General features: G+C 32.3%; 1 protein-coding gene across 1 annotated transcript; it reads left to right on the forward strand.

The window, feature by feature from the left end:
• The first annotated feature begins 374 nt into the window (after positions 1 to 374).
• Positions 375 to 10,450, forward strand: LOC115694681 (receptor-like protein EIX2). Its single transcript, XM_061118228.1, has 4 exons — positions 375 to 2,262; positions 9,203 to 9,243; positions 9,727 to 9,942; positions 10,079 to 10,450. Exons 1-4 carry the CDS (start codon positions 375 to 377, stop codon positions 10,448 to 10,450), a joined length of 2,517 nt encoding a protein of 838 aa, XP_060974211.1.
• The last annotated feature ends 4,188 nt before the right edge of the window (positions 10,451 to 14,638 follow it).

The raw sequence follows: 14,638 nt of genomic DNA on the forward strand, positions 1-14,638 counted from the left end.
TTTTTGTAGTGTTAGATTATAAGCTTAGTATCTCACAAGTCACAAACACATAAGATTTGTGAAAGAGCACTATTTATCCAATTATATGCATTTGTTTATTTTAATTATTTATTTGATAAATATTCAACTATACTTTTAAAGATTCAAAACAAAAAAAAAAAAAAAACAACTTGTCAACTTTGTAGTACCGTATATTTGTATTTAAACATTAGTCAACCAATATGATCAAATGTATATATATATGGTTACATATTACGCATATATATGAATCAAAGTTATATTACTTTCTCAATATGATCAAAGTTGTGATTTTGTTGGTGCTAGCCACACTCATTAATCAAGTACGGAGTAGTACTACAAGTAATAATTATTGCATGGAGAAGGAAAGACAAGCTCTTCTCAACTTGAAGAAAGGCTTTGTCGATGATGGCAATCGTCTATCCTCATGGACAAGTAGTAGCCGTGATTGTTGTGCATGGAGAGGTATCAGGTGCGATAACTCAAAAACTCATCGTCATATTATCGCTCTTGATCTTAAATCTGATGACAACAATCATAATTATTTGGGTGGTGAAATTGGTCCTTCTTTGCTTGAATTACAACATTTGAGGTACCTCGATTTTAGTTACAATAATTTTACTAAATTTCTTGAGTTTATTGGTTCTTTACGTAAAAGTATTAGTGAGCTCAAACATCTTGAAAAATTGTACCTCTCTTCAAACTCTTTCACCGGTACTTTACCTAAAGGTATTGGTGAGCTCAAACATCTTGACACATTGAATCTCTCTTCAAACTCTTTTATTGGGCTTGTTACTGAAGTTCATTTTAAAAAGCTTTCCAAATTGAAAAGACTTGATTTATCTGATAACTCCTTAACATTGAGCTTCAATTCCACTTGGGTTCCACCATTTCAACTAGAGTATGTATCATTGAGGTCTTGCAAGTTAGGTCCAAAATTTCCTACTTGGCTCAAAAACCAAAAAAATATCTCTCGACTTGATATTTCAAATGCTGAAATTCACGATGAAATTCCTACTAATTGGCTTAGTCCTTTGAAATTTCTAGATCTATCTTCGAATCAATTTCATGGTCCTATTCCACCTTATCTATCGAATGTGAGCATATTGATGCTATCAAATAATAGATTTACTGATCTAAAGAGTTTTCTTTGTTACCCATTACAAGGATCAATAAAAGTTCTTGACATTTCAAATAATATGTTTAGTGAAAGCCTTCCTAATTGTCATTGGAATATCAAAGAATTGATCGGTCTAAAATTAGATAATAATAATTTGTCTGGAATAATTCCAAGATCAATCGGTTTGTTGAATGAAATTCAATATTTGCTTTTAGGGCATAATAATTTCTCAGGAAATCTTCCTTCATCCTTAAAGAACTGTACACAACTTCAAATTCTTGATATCGAATATAATAATTTAGAAGGAAATATACCATCTTGGATTGGGGAAAGACTCACCAATTTGATTTTTCTTAGAATAAGATCAAATCATTTTTATGGAAATATACCACCAAGTATGTGTCATCTTCAATTTCTTCAAATATTTGATATTTCCATAAATACCATAGGAGGACTTATTCCTTCATGCATAAAAAATTTCACATCTATGGTAGATGAAAGGAAACAAAGTCATATTGCTATTTCGACAATAATTCCCCTCTACGAGAATGTGATTCAAATATGTGAAATTGCTATGTGGTTAATGTGGAAAGGTGTTTATCGTGAGTATAGCAAGACTCTTGGATTATTAAAAGTGATTGATTTCTCAAGTAACAATTTGAGTGGAAAAATTCCTAAAGAGTTGACAAATCTTGTTGAATTAGTTCAACTTAATCTTTCAAGGAATAATTTGAACTACACAATCCCTTTGGAGATTGGGAACTTGAATAAGTTAGACTCTTTAGACTTATCCCACAATAAGTTTTCTGGTGTAATTCCAACAAGCTTGGCAAGTGTATCTTCTTTGTCTTTATTGGATTTGTCGAATAACAAATTATCAGGAAGAATTCCTATCGGTACTCAACTACAAAGTTTTAATGCTTCGGTGTACATTCATAATGATGGCTTGTGCGGACCTCCATTGACCAATTCATGTTTTGGAGATGAGTCTTCAAATGGTCCTCAAGATCATTTGGGTGGTGGTGATGGAGGCTATGCTGAAGATAGTGAAGATTGGATTGACATGTCATGGCTTCACAAGGGAATATGGATTGGATTTGTAATTGGATTTGTTGGAGTTTGTGGTAATTTATTACTAAATACTTCTTGGAGACATAACTATTTCGATTACATGGGAAACATTGGAGATTGGATTTATGTGAGTATTTTTGTCAACATAAATGTACTGAAGAGAAGGTTCATTAATTAGAAGGTAATTAATGAAGTATAACTTTTCATGTATATATTTTAGTTGCACACACATATATATATATATATATATATATCTTCATATTTCTTTTCATTTCCTTATAATTCATTTGTTTCCTTGTTTTGTTTCTTAGATTATTAATACAATAATTAAGGTGAGGAGTTCGTTGCTTCCAAGCTTGAAGAGTTTGCAATCTGGATGTAGTACTAAAGGATAATAATTATTAATTAACATCATCTTTCATTTATTACTTGTGTTTGTAACATTTAAAGGGTTCGGTGTGTGATTTGCTTGTGAATTTAGCTAGTTTTATAATTGTAATTTATTCTATACTTTATGAAATTACATATGTATAATAATTTCCACAACTAAAATATGCATGTTTTTAATATTTTGTTGCATTACATGAGATATGTACTATTTTCCCTACTATTAATTAATTTGATTGCCATTAACGGTGAATGGGAGAGATTTTATTAACGGCTAGCAATAGCAGCGAGCCTCGCGGCTAATAATTATTTTTTGTTTTACAATAATATTAAGCAACGAATCTACTATTTTGTCGCTAATACTCTTATATTATTTTCGCAGCTAATGCTAAATTTTGTTGTGGTGGTTCTTGCATTGCTAAATGTACTTTATATATATATATATATATATATATATATATATTTATATATATTTATATAGTGTCTTCCTATGTACCACTTTGGTTTGAAGGCCACAGAACAAGTGAAGAACAACACAGCAACCAAAAAGCTTAATTACTATACCACTCTTTATGACTAATTCAATTGGCATAATTCTATTATACACAAATTTATAAACAAATAATTTATCTATATGACTAATTCTATTTTAGATGACAATATTAAACAAATACATGTATTGATTATTTGAAACTATACATATTGAATTATGAACTAGAAGTTAAGAGCATGTTTGGTATTGTTTTTTGTTTTCAAAAAATTGTTTTTAGAAATGAGAACAAAAAATAGTTTCTGAAGTTTTTAAAAACAAGTCATGTTTAGTTAGTGTTTTTTAAAAATAATATTGACCAAAAGTGAATTGGTTTTTGAAAAAGAAAACAACATTTTGCTGTTTTCAAAACTCTTGTTTATTGTAACTTTATTTTCTGAAAACAGTTTTCAAAAAATAAGGCCAAACAAGCCAAATTGTTTTCAAAAAACAATTTTCTGTTTTTAAAAACAAAAAACTGTTTTTTAATTATGATGCCAAACATGTACTAATACTTTATCAACCATTAGTTAATTTAGACTCGATTATTATATGCTAGCTAATATTTTATGCACATAATTATACAAGTTATAATAATCTCCTTATATCTATAAAAATATGTGGTCCCAAAATATATCATCCCCAAGCTAGTCTATTATAGAATTATTTCAATAGAGAAATTTTATTTACACCCTATTTTAATAATTTATATATATTTTATATAAAATTTATAACTTTAATTGTACAAGGGTTTTTTTTAAATTTTTTTCTTCCAATTTATATTCTTAAAAAATATACCTATCAAATAAAGATAAATAATATTTTAAATATTATGACAAAAAAATTAAAATAAAAAATTATATGAAATTTTTTTAGAAAAAAATATATACACGAGTTAGGAAAAATTACGAAAATAAAATAACAATAAGTATTGAAATTAACATAAAATAATGTGAGCAAAAAAATTTTAAAAAAATATTAAAAAAATATTAAGAGTAATTTTTAAAAATTATTTAAGTTTATATTTTTTTTAATAATAGGGTGTATTTATCATTTTATGGGGTGCAAATATAACTCTCTTTCAATATAATAAAATTTAGGGGTATTTAAGGCATAAATGCCTATATATATATATATATTTTTTTTTTTTACATTAATATACCATTTGTTTTTTCTTTTTCAATAAATTAAATAATTAAAATTATATTTCAGTTAAATTCCTCAATACAGCACTGCTATATGTGCTAGCTTGGTTGCGTTGATTGACGTGTAACTCTATTAATTGATGGTCATTATTATTAATTGAGTTTAAAATATATTAATTATATTTTTTTAGTCAACTTCTATATTCGAAATCACATATTAAAATATATTTTTTTATTTTTTTCTTAATTATATTTGTTATAATTACAATATCATTCACATAAATTTTTTTAAAAAATGTATTTAAATAATTTACTATACCGATAAAATAGAGTTCCTGATACAAAATTTTAGACTTATTTTTGTCACTATAAACTATTCAAACTTCTTAAAAAATTTACAGAGATGGTGTTTTAACTATAACAAACGCAACTATAAAAAAAAATATTTTAGCCTGTATTTTCCTCACCGCTGCTGTCGCTGCTACTCATGAGAGGGGACCATCGAGTGAGCGAGAGAGAGAGTCGAGAGTGGGAGATAGAGATACATTTTGAGAGATCGAGGAGAGTTGAAACTGAGATGAGAGTGAAAGAGAAAGAGACATGAGAGTAGAAAGAGAGAGTGAAAGTTTATTTTGAGGTTTAATGGTGGTTTTGAGAGGTTGAGGAGGTCAACTAGTTGAGAGCACAATAGAAAAGAGGTAGAAGAGAGGTATTTTAGGGTTTTTTATCGTGTGACCGGAAAATTTCCTATCCATCCCCAAAATCTAATTTTCAAAAATAAAAGAAAATGTTAGGCACGATATTTGTGGTGCTTAAACTAAAAAGTCGGCCCTAAATATTATTTTTGATTCAGAAAAAAATAAAAAGTTTTAGGCATGATATTAGTGTGTTGACCCTAAAAGTCTACACTCTAGGCACGATTTTTTGACGTGTCTAAATACAACCTGCCAGTATCCCATTATTCTTGTAGTGTCTGAAGGGTTGGGGCCCGCCTCCGGTTTGGACTTGGCCTTCGCATGCTGGAAGGTCTAGGTCAGTGATGACGCGAATCAATTACATTCTTAGTATGCCACGTGTCGTTCATCTAAAAACGTGGATAACAATATGAGTTTTAATATATTAATTAGTTATTTTTACTTTATATTTTAGTATTTTATTATTTAAAATACATTTTATTAAAGAGGTTTAAAATTATTTAGTATATAACAAGCTACTATAGTAAGGTGTCACTACAAAATTTTTTCCTTTTAGTCACAACAAAATTTGTGGTTAAAACTAAAATAGTTGTAACCAATTATAAATCATTATATATATATTCTTATGTTGTGACTAAAAAGTTGGTGGCTAAAAGTATTAGTCACAAAAATCACAAATTGTTGTAACTAAATATATTTTTAGTCACAACACCTATTGTGACTAAAACTAAATTAGTGATAATTTGCATGTGTATAAATATTATGTTTTAGTCACAAGTAACTTTTTATTGTGACTATAAAAGTCGCATTTAATAAAAAAAAAATTATGTTGCAACTAAAAAATTGTCACTAAAAGTAATTGTTTTTTTGTAGTGTGTTATTTCAAAAATATATATTATACACGTTTTAATCATCCATATTTATATATTTATGATAATATATATAGTACAAATATTGTTGGAAAAGCGTTAAAAAATTTGTTATAATATAAACATTGAAATAAAGAAAACGTTGACGTAAAATTATAATTAAAATCGTATAAAGGGTAGGGCTGAACATTTTGAGCGGGTTTGACCCGAACCCGAGCAACCCGCCCGAACCCGAATTGGTGAACCCGCCAAAAAAAAAAATTTAAAAAGTTTCGGGTGGGTTGGGTTCAACCCGGTACCATTCGGGTGGGTTGGCGGGTTGAGATTTTAGGGGTACCGGGTTTCGGGTTGAACCCGCCAACCCGCCAACCCACCCGAATATAAATATATTATATATTTTTTTTTTTTTTATTACTATTTTTATATCTATATATATTAAATTAATAATTAAATAAATAAAAATTTACATTTTACAATTACATTACATTCATTCACTATCAGAACCCTAAAAAAACCCACACCCACGCACACTACACGGCCACACCACAACACCCAGACCCAGCCAGAGAACGACCACGCCACCAGCCACGCCACCAGCCACGCCACCCGCCACCAGCCACGATCCTCACCAGTCACCACCCACGCTACGACCGACGACGAGTCAAAGACGCAGGGGAGGGATCGACGACAAAGACCTCGACTCCTCCTCCTCTTGGCTCCAAGATCGGCGACTCCTCCTCCTCGGCTCCTCCACGACTCCGTCCACTCGCGCTCGAGTCCCACCGCACCAACAGTCACCACGGTAACTCCTCAAACTCTCTCAGTTCAACAGTTTTATTTTGACTGTAGTACCATACAATCTCTCCCTTTCTTTCTCTCTTGTCTTTATCTTTCTTACAGGTTATGCTCATGATCTGATCACGGTTATATATTTTGTTTAATGGGATTTTATTAACATATTTCATTGTTAATTTCCATAGTCTTTTTCTTTTTTGGGTTGAGAACTCTTGTACTAATTAACAAATATATATATATATATATATTTCTTTTGGTTTTCTTTTGTTCTGTATTAAAATTAAAATGTACAATAGACAAAGAAAAAATAATAAAAAAAAAAGCTGGTACTATAGTAGAAGTAGTAGTGGTTTTACTATTGCAACATTTATAAGCATTTTTTTAGTATTGAGACATTACTATGGACTTTATGGACTTTAGATTTTTATTTTATGGACTTTATAGATTTTATGGACTTTATGGACTTTAGATATGGATATTGGATATGGATGTATTTTGAAATATTTTAGTTTTCACTTTTATCATGATTCATGAATAATAACATGAACTTTGATTTGATTTGATGAATAGGTTGTTTGTTTGTTGGTTGGATTGATTAATGCATCTTCTCTTCAATAGTATATAAACAAATTGTTATATTTATATATGTTTAATTTAATAAATAAAAAAAATAATAAAATAATAAAAAATTAATTTTTTTTAAAGAGTTGACCGAGTTGACCGGGTCAACCCGCCAACCCAGTAAACCCGACCAACCCAAACCCGCCAACCCGAAACCCGCCAACCCGCCAACCCACCAAATTGTGCCCTATTCGGGTCCGGGTTTGGGTTCATTTTTTTGAACCCGAAACCCGTGAACCCGAAACCCGCCAACCCGAAACCCGGTAAACCCACCCGATGTTCAGCCCTAATAAAGGGTGCATGAGATGTGTAAAATTCCAATATTTTATGGAAATGTTACTGATTGACTAATTATACAATGGGTAACATTAACATTTACGTACCACCAAATCTAGCTTGCCCACAAATTATGATGTGGGATCACATTTATATAATAAATTTTAAGGTTGTTGGAGATTATATAGTTCAACGCATAAACCTAATAGAGATATGAATTTCACATTGATCAACTCTCATTAACTGGGCTGATGTGTTAGATTGACTCAAGTACGTAGTACGTACTCATAAATGATCCATATATGAATAGGGGTAAGTTGAAAAATATCTCTTTTATTCATCAATTAATCAAATTTACCTTTAATTTTATATTTATTTGAAACATACCTCTTTTTATATGTATTGTACTCAAAATACCCTTACTGGAAAATACGAGCCAAACCGAAATCTGATATTTTTGGATTCATCTTCTCATCCAAAAGAATGTTGCTGGCCTTTAAATCTCTATGTATTACTCTTAAAGATGAGTCACGATGGAGATATAAAAGACCTCTGGCGATTCCAAGTATAATGTTCATCCGTGCATCCCAATTCAGCTGTTCTCTACCTCTTGGAATTAATGGTAAAACAAAATTCCATATATAATTCGTTCTTTTTCTGATCTCTCAACAAATTAATTGTATATGCGATTTTTTAAAAAAAAAAAAAACTAATTGTATATGCGGTTTAAGGTTCAATTTATTTTATATATAAATTTTTAATTTCTAGAGTTATAGTTGTGATTATATATAGAGTTGAAATATGCTAAATATCAGTTCAAATATTAATAGGATTTGTTTTATTATTATTTTATTATATATAAATAATATTTTATTATTTTATTAAATAAAAATAAAAAGTCACTCATGAATTTCTCATAAATTAAGAATTTCAGTTATATAGCAACACTTTATATAGAATAGATATATATGTAATGTGAGCTAGAGTAGTTAAAAGTAGTCAATTAATGGAAATATACTAGTGTCATCTAATGGAAATATATTGATTTCTCATTTCCACATTTTAGTTTATAAATTTTTTAAAAAGTTGTAACAGATCAATTATAACTACATCATCATTAATTAACCTTTTAAATTATGTTTATATTGAAAATACTAAAAGTACAATTATAGTGTGATGTTGTCCAAAAATTTCATATAGCATATATAGTGGGCTTTGAGCGTTGCTATAAAACACGATAATTTAATAAAATGGTAATGGTTAGGAGTTTTCTATAATTCTTATAAAAATAAAATAAACAAAATTCAATATTCAATTGTACAAATAATAATATGTTCATTCTTCATAAGAGTGCATGATCATATTTTTCAATTTCTAATATTGAATGATGTTCAAACATGCATAAACTCATCACTATGCTGTAAGTAATGTCAATATTTTTCATTGTAGGATGATTGGATTCTCTTACGTTGTCTACCCTATATGGACCATTTTCTATTGTTTACATTACTGAAGATGCTTCACATATATTATTTGCAAACAAAACTATTCCTCATTATTATTTGACAGTAGATTCATGTGTTGTATTATGCTTACTAATCCACATTAGCTTTAACCTTCCAAATTTAAGTTGTGATTAAATGCTTTCTCCTTAATAGTTGCTGATTTTCTTGCAGGTTACTTGGGAAATATACTTGTTAATGACCTTGTACTAAAGGTATTGAATTTTCTATTTTCTTTTTATAACATTAGATTTTGGGCAACTAATTAGAGAATAAAAATTTTCTCTAATCAAGTTAATTTCAATAAATTATGAGATAGTTTGAAGCCAATTAACGGTAGAGGAGTAAAGTGACAATAAAACAAAACTTATGCTTGCTGGTTGACATCCTATCTTTCTAGTGCTAAATTATTTATTTAAGATTGAAGGTAAAGCATCTCTGGTCAAAACTAATTCTCCTTCAATTTTGAACATAATTGTTAGAATCTCCAACTTCTAACACTTGATACAAATTAGTAAAAGAATTAATTTTATGGTAATTTTAAAAGTGTTATGGAAGAAAGTCAACTAAAGAATTGTATGATAAAGCATGGATTTGCAAAAAGCATATGATACAGTGGAATGAGATTTCATTGAAGAAATGCTTTTGGCATTCAAGTTTCCAACAAGCTTTGTCAAGCTTATAATGGTCTGTGTTAGACTCCTAAATTCTCTCTAATGTTCAATGGTTCCATGCACGGTTTCTTTGAGGCAAGAAGAGGGCTGAGACAAGCTAATCCAATGTCTCCTCTCTTGTTTGTCTTGGGTATGGAATACCTTCCCAGAATAATGAAGAAGGTAGGGCTTAAACAAGACTTCAAATTCCACGAGAGATGTGGAGAGTTGAAGTTCAATCATCTTAGTTTTGCAAATGATGTATTGTTATTTTGCAATGGAGACTACAAGAGCATTTACTTCATGCTTTAGGGTCTTGAGCTATTCTCACAAACATCAGGTTTGAAGCTCAATCCCTCTAAAACTGTTGTATATTGTAACAACATGGGTGATTTAGAAATTCAAAGAATTAAACTCGAACTTTCAAGAACCAGATTCAAGCAATCAAGAATTGGTTTTAATGGCTTCAACAAGGTTTGAGGTGGACAAGTTCAATGGTGCAACTGATTTTAGCCTATCGAGAATCAAAATGAAGGCCTTTCTAGTTCACCTATGGATCTATGAGGCACTTGATGATGAAGCCATGAAAATAATTGAAGACAACAAGAAGAAACTTGAGATTGAAGCCAAATCACATAGTGTCATCCTCCTCAGTCTTGGTGATGAGGTTTTGAGGGAAGTTTCAGATGAAGACAAGGCCTTGAATCTTTGGAAACAAGTTGGCATCAATCTACATGAAGAAATCTCTTGCAAACAAGTTGTATCTTAAGAAGAAGTTGTACACACTTCGAATGGATGAGTCAAAGGATTGAGAAAGCATCTAGATGATTATAACAAAATCATTCTTGATCTGAATAATCTTGGGGTGAAAATTGATGATGAAGACCAGGCTGTAATCCTGTTGAGTTCACTTCCTAAGATGTATGAGCACATTGTTGATACGATCTTGTATGGTAAAGAAACTCTGACTATAATAAAGGTTAAGGCTACATTGAATTCTAAAGAAATTTAGAAGAAGGGAAATGAGAAAGATGAGATCAACGGGGAAGGATTACTCATTGTTAAGGGAAAATTCTCTAAGAGGGAATACAAGGGAAATCAAAACTCAAATGGCTACAAAGGTAACCATTCAATATCCAATTCTAGAAACTCCACGGAAGGGCCAAGCTTTAATGGAGCTGCAAGAAAGCAATGTTATTATTAATTGCAAGAAGGAGGGCCACTTTAGAGATGAGTGTTTGGCTTTGACGGCTAAACTAAAGAGGGAAAATCATCACAAGTCTAAGAAGCAAGGAGTTGCTGATGTAGATGATGGCTATTGTAAAGCCCGCTTAGTTAATTTGGAAATTATCAGTTAATTGTGATTAATTATGAAATTATTTATAGCCATTTAAATAATTTATTATACTGTTATTTATGTTATTCAGTAGCTTGCATATTTTGCATTTTTGGTGTCCGGTATTTTGGAACTCGGCGTTTGGCTCAGTAGAAATCACAACTTAGTATGTTAGTAATTTGGGGACGGGTTTTAGACATTGGGAATGTCGGGAATGGCCGGGAATTTAGAATTTCCCAAAAATACCCCTTTAGTATGAATTATGTGGTTTTATGGTGGAGGGGCAAAATGGTCTTTTTGCCCCATTAGTATTTTATCTTTTGTGATTTTGTGAAAAGGAAAATAATGTTTATGTTAATGTTATTTGGCTGAAAGTGCTATATGCTAGGTGTCATTTAATTATTTTCATTTTACATCAAAAAATGCTAAGTTAGAAAAAAAATAGAATTTTCCAAAGAAAACTCTCTCTTTTCCTCTCATTTTCGGCCAAGCTTAGGGAGCAGCTAGGGCTGGATTTCTTTGTTGAATTCAAGTTATTTTAGCAAGATCAAAGTGATTTTCATTGAGGTATTTCTTGGCTTTAGTTTCTTACTTTGTTTTTCTTGAAATTTATGATGAAAATGGTTGTTGCATGCTTGAATCTTTGTGGTTGTTGCTGCTGAAATATTGTTGTTGTTTCTGAGATTTAAGTATGTTGATTTGTGATTATTTAGGTTGTTAGTAATGAGTGTTAAATTGCTTTGCTCAAAATTGGAAGTTTTAGCTCAAAATATGGTTTTCAAAGAGAATTGATTGAATCTGTTGCTGGGTTGTTGTTGATGTTTTTGTTTGATTTCAGAAGCTATTTCATGCATATTTGAGTAGAATTAACTAGGTTGGAATGCATGTTTGTGGGATTTGCTCAAGTTTGAGTTTAGAACTCAAAGCTTGAGCTTTAATGGTGATTTTTGTTTCTATGGTTTCTGGGTTAGTTTGTTGCCTTAGATTTGTTCTTTGGGACATATAGAACAGGTCTGGAAGGTTTGGATTGATTTGGGTTAGAATTGATCAAGTTAGGAATTTTTGAAAAATTCCTGCGAGGAACCGGAATTCCGGTTGTGCAACCGGAATTCCGGATGGGTGTCCAGTAATTCCCAGAACCGGAATTCCGGTTGGGCAACCGGTCTACCGGTTGGGGAATTTTCAGAAACCCTAGTTTTCCTCGTTTTTATGTTTTTAGGGGTATTGCCATGCTTTTTATCGATAGGGAAACTTTTAGTTCCTAGTTTTAGTCCCCGGGAAGTGATTTAGCGTGTCACTTATAGCGTTGTGATTTTTATGGTTTAGGAGCCAGTAATCCGCCGCTCAGCTTCAGTTCCAGTCAGGTTGACCGGCACACCTGAAATCAGAATCTAGGTAAGATTAGTATAACAGTATGCATATGTAGATTACATGTTTAGCGTGCATGTAGGAAGCCTGCTAGTTTACATTAGTTATGTATATAGGCTTCGAACCATCCAACCCTGTCACGTCGGTACAGGCTGGAGTATGACCAGCAGCGGGAGTATGACCGGTTTGACCGATCAGGCTGACATTTGGTTGGTGGTTCAGTACTATTGACCTATCCCGTCGGTACAGGCTGGAGTATGACCAGCAGCCGGAGTATGACCGGTTCGACCGATCGGGAGGATACTTGTCAATAGTACCGTCCCCGTGAACGTTCAAAACTCGGTACCATGTTGGACATGGCAAGAAGTGGCTCAGTACCATGTTGGACATGGCAGTAGCGGGACTCAGTATCGTGTTGGACACGGCAGTTAGAATTATGTATGATATTATTATGCTTTTCTTACTGAGTCTGTCGACTCACAGTTTACGTTTATGTGTAGGTAAAGGCAAGGCTATAGCTGATGGACCGTGAGCGAGCTTATGAGATTGTACATATCGGGGCGGTTAGGCCTGGAGCGTACGATCCTCGGGACAGCAAGGCTGAATTTTTGTAACTGGTCGTTAGACGACTTTTATTTTTATGTAATAGTTAAACAGTTAAACTTTTTGTAAATATTTTTATAATCAGGATCCCGAGTCTTTTGTAATATGGTTTTATAAGTTTAATTAAAAAGCAAAATTTTAATTAATCACGTTTTTCCATAAACCTCGTTGATTAGCAACGAGCTGCACAGTACGTTTAAAAATCACGTAATACGCCTAAGGTAGTTAGGGTGTTACAGCTATGGGTCGTCTGATGCACTTACAGTGTCATCTGATGCTCTTGTGATGTATAGATCAAATTCAAGTGGAGATTGGATTCTAGATTCAGGGTGTTCATTTCATATGACACCAAACAAAGAACTGTTTAGGACTCTTTCAGAGAGTCATGGGGGCACAGTTCTTCTTGGGAACTTAACAAAGCGTGTGAGATCAAAGGTGTGGAAACAATCTTGTTAAAGAATCATGATGAAGTCATGTTAACCTTGCAATAGGTCAGGTATGTTCTAGATCTCAAAAGACATATTCTCTCTATTGGTATGTTTGATAAATTGGGGTATGTTGTCAAAATTGAGGAAGGTGTAATGAAAATTACACAAGGCACATAAATTGTATTGAGAGGAACGGTTGAGTAATGGATTGTATTTCATGGATGGAAAGACAATATCAGGTAGTGCAACACCTATTATGGACTCAACCAAACACAGTCAAGTAAGGCTATGTCACCTCAGATTGGGGCATGTAAGTCAGAGAGGACTTGAGGAAATGAACAGGCAAGGACTGTTCAAGGAGAAGCTAACAAAAAGACTTGAATTCTGTGATGAATGTATTGTGGGGAAGGCTTGTAGATTGAAGTTCAACAAGGCAGAACACACCACCATAGAAAGGTTAGCTTATGTCTATTTTGATCTTTGGGGGCCATCTAGGATTCCAACCAAAGGTGGAGCACACTACTTTATGAGTATTATTGATGATTACAGTAGGAAATTCTGGGTGTATTTGTTGAAAAGCGAAGATGAGGCTCTAGGAACCTTTGATACATGGAAGAGGCTACTAGAAAACCAGACAGTGAACAAAATTAAGGTACTAAGAACTGACAATGGTCTTGAGTTGAGTTCAAGGAATTGTGTGCCACAATGGGAATCAAGAGACATATAGAACTGTGATCAAAACCACTCAGCAAAATGGTGTTGCTGAGAGGATGAATTGAAATTTGATTGAGAGGGTTAGGTGCATGTTACTAGGAGCTGGTTTGGACAGAACCTTTTGGGGAGAAGCTCTTAAAACTGTTTGTTACCTAATCAATAGATTACCATCCGTGCCAAACAATTTCAAGACCCCAAAAGAGTTATGGACAGGTAAACCCCCAAACTTAGATCACTTGAAAGTGTTTGAATGTACTGTATTTGTGCATGTTACACAAGATAAGTTGCAACCTAGAGCATTGAGATGCATGTTTCTAGGCTACCCTAAGGGGTTAAGGGATATAGAGTGTGGTGTTTAAAACCTAGATTCAAGAAGTGTTGATTAGTATAGATGTGGTTTTCAAGGAAGATGAAATGGCCATGAAAATTAAGAGCACTTCCAAAGACAGTGAAGCTGGTTTAGATGAGAGTGTCTAGATTGAAGTGGAGCACGTTGCTCCTAGCTACA

The sequence above is a fragment of the Cannabis sativa genome, chromosome 6 (assembly GCF_029168945.1).
Source record: "Cannabis sativa cultivar Pink pepper isolate KNU-18-1 chromosome 6, ASM2916894v1, whole genome shotgun sequence".
Lineage (NCBI taxonomy): Eukaryota > Viridiplantae > Streptophyta > Magnoliopsida > Rosales > Cannabaceae > Cannabis > Cannabis sativa.

Bases quoted from the DNA above. Each gene is read 5' to 3' on its own strand.
- LOC115694681 (XM_061118228.1), top strand. From the start codon at position 375: ATGGAGAAGGAAAGACAAGCTCTTCTCAACTTGAAGAAAGGCTTTGTC. The intron at 9,244-9,726 runs GTATTGAATTTT...GGTCTGTGTTAG, and splicing joins TTAATGACCTTGTACTAAAG to ACTCCTAAATTCTCTCTAAT. The intron at 9,943-10,078 runs GTATTGTTATTT...TGGGTGATTTAG, and splicing joins ATCTTAGTTTTGCAAATGAT to AAATTCAAAGAATTAAACTC.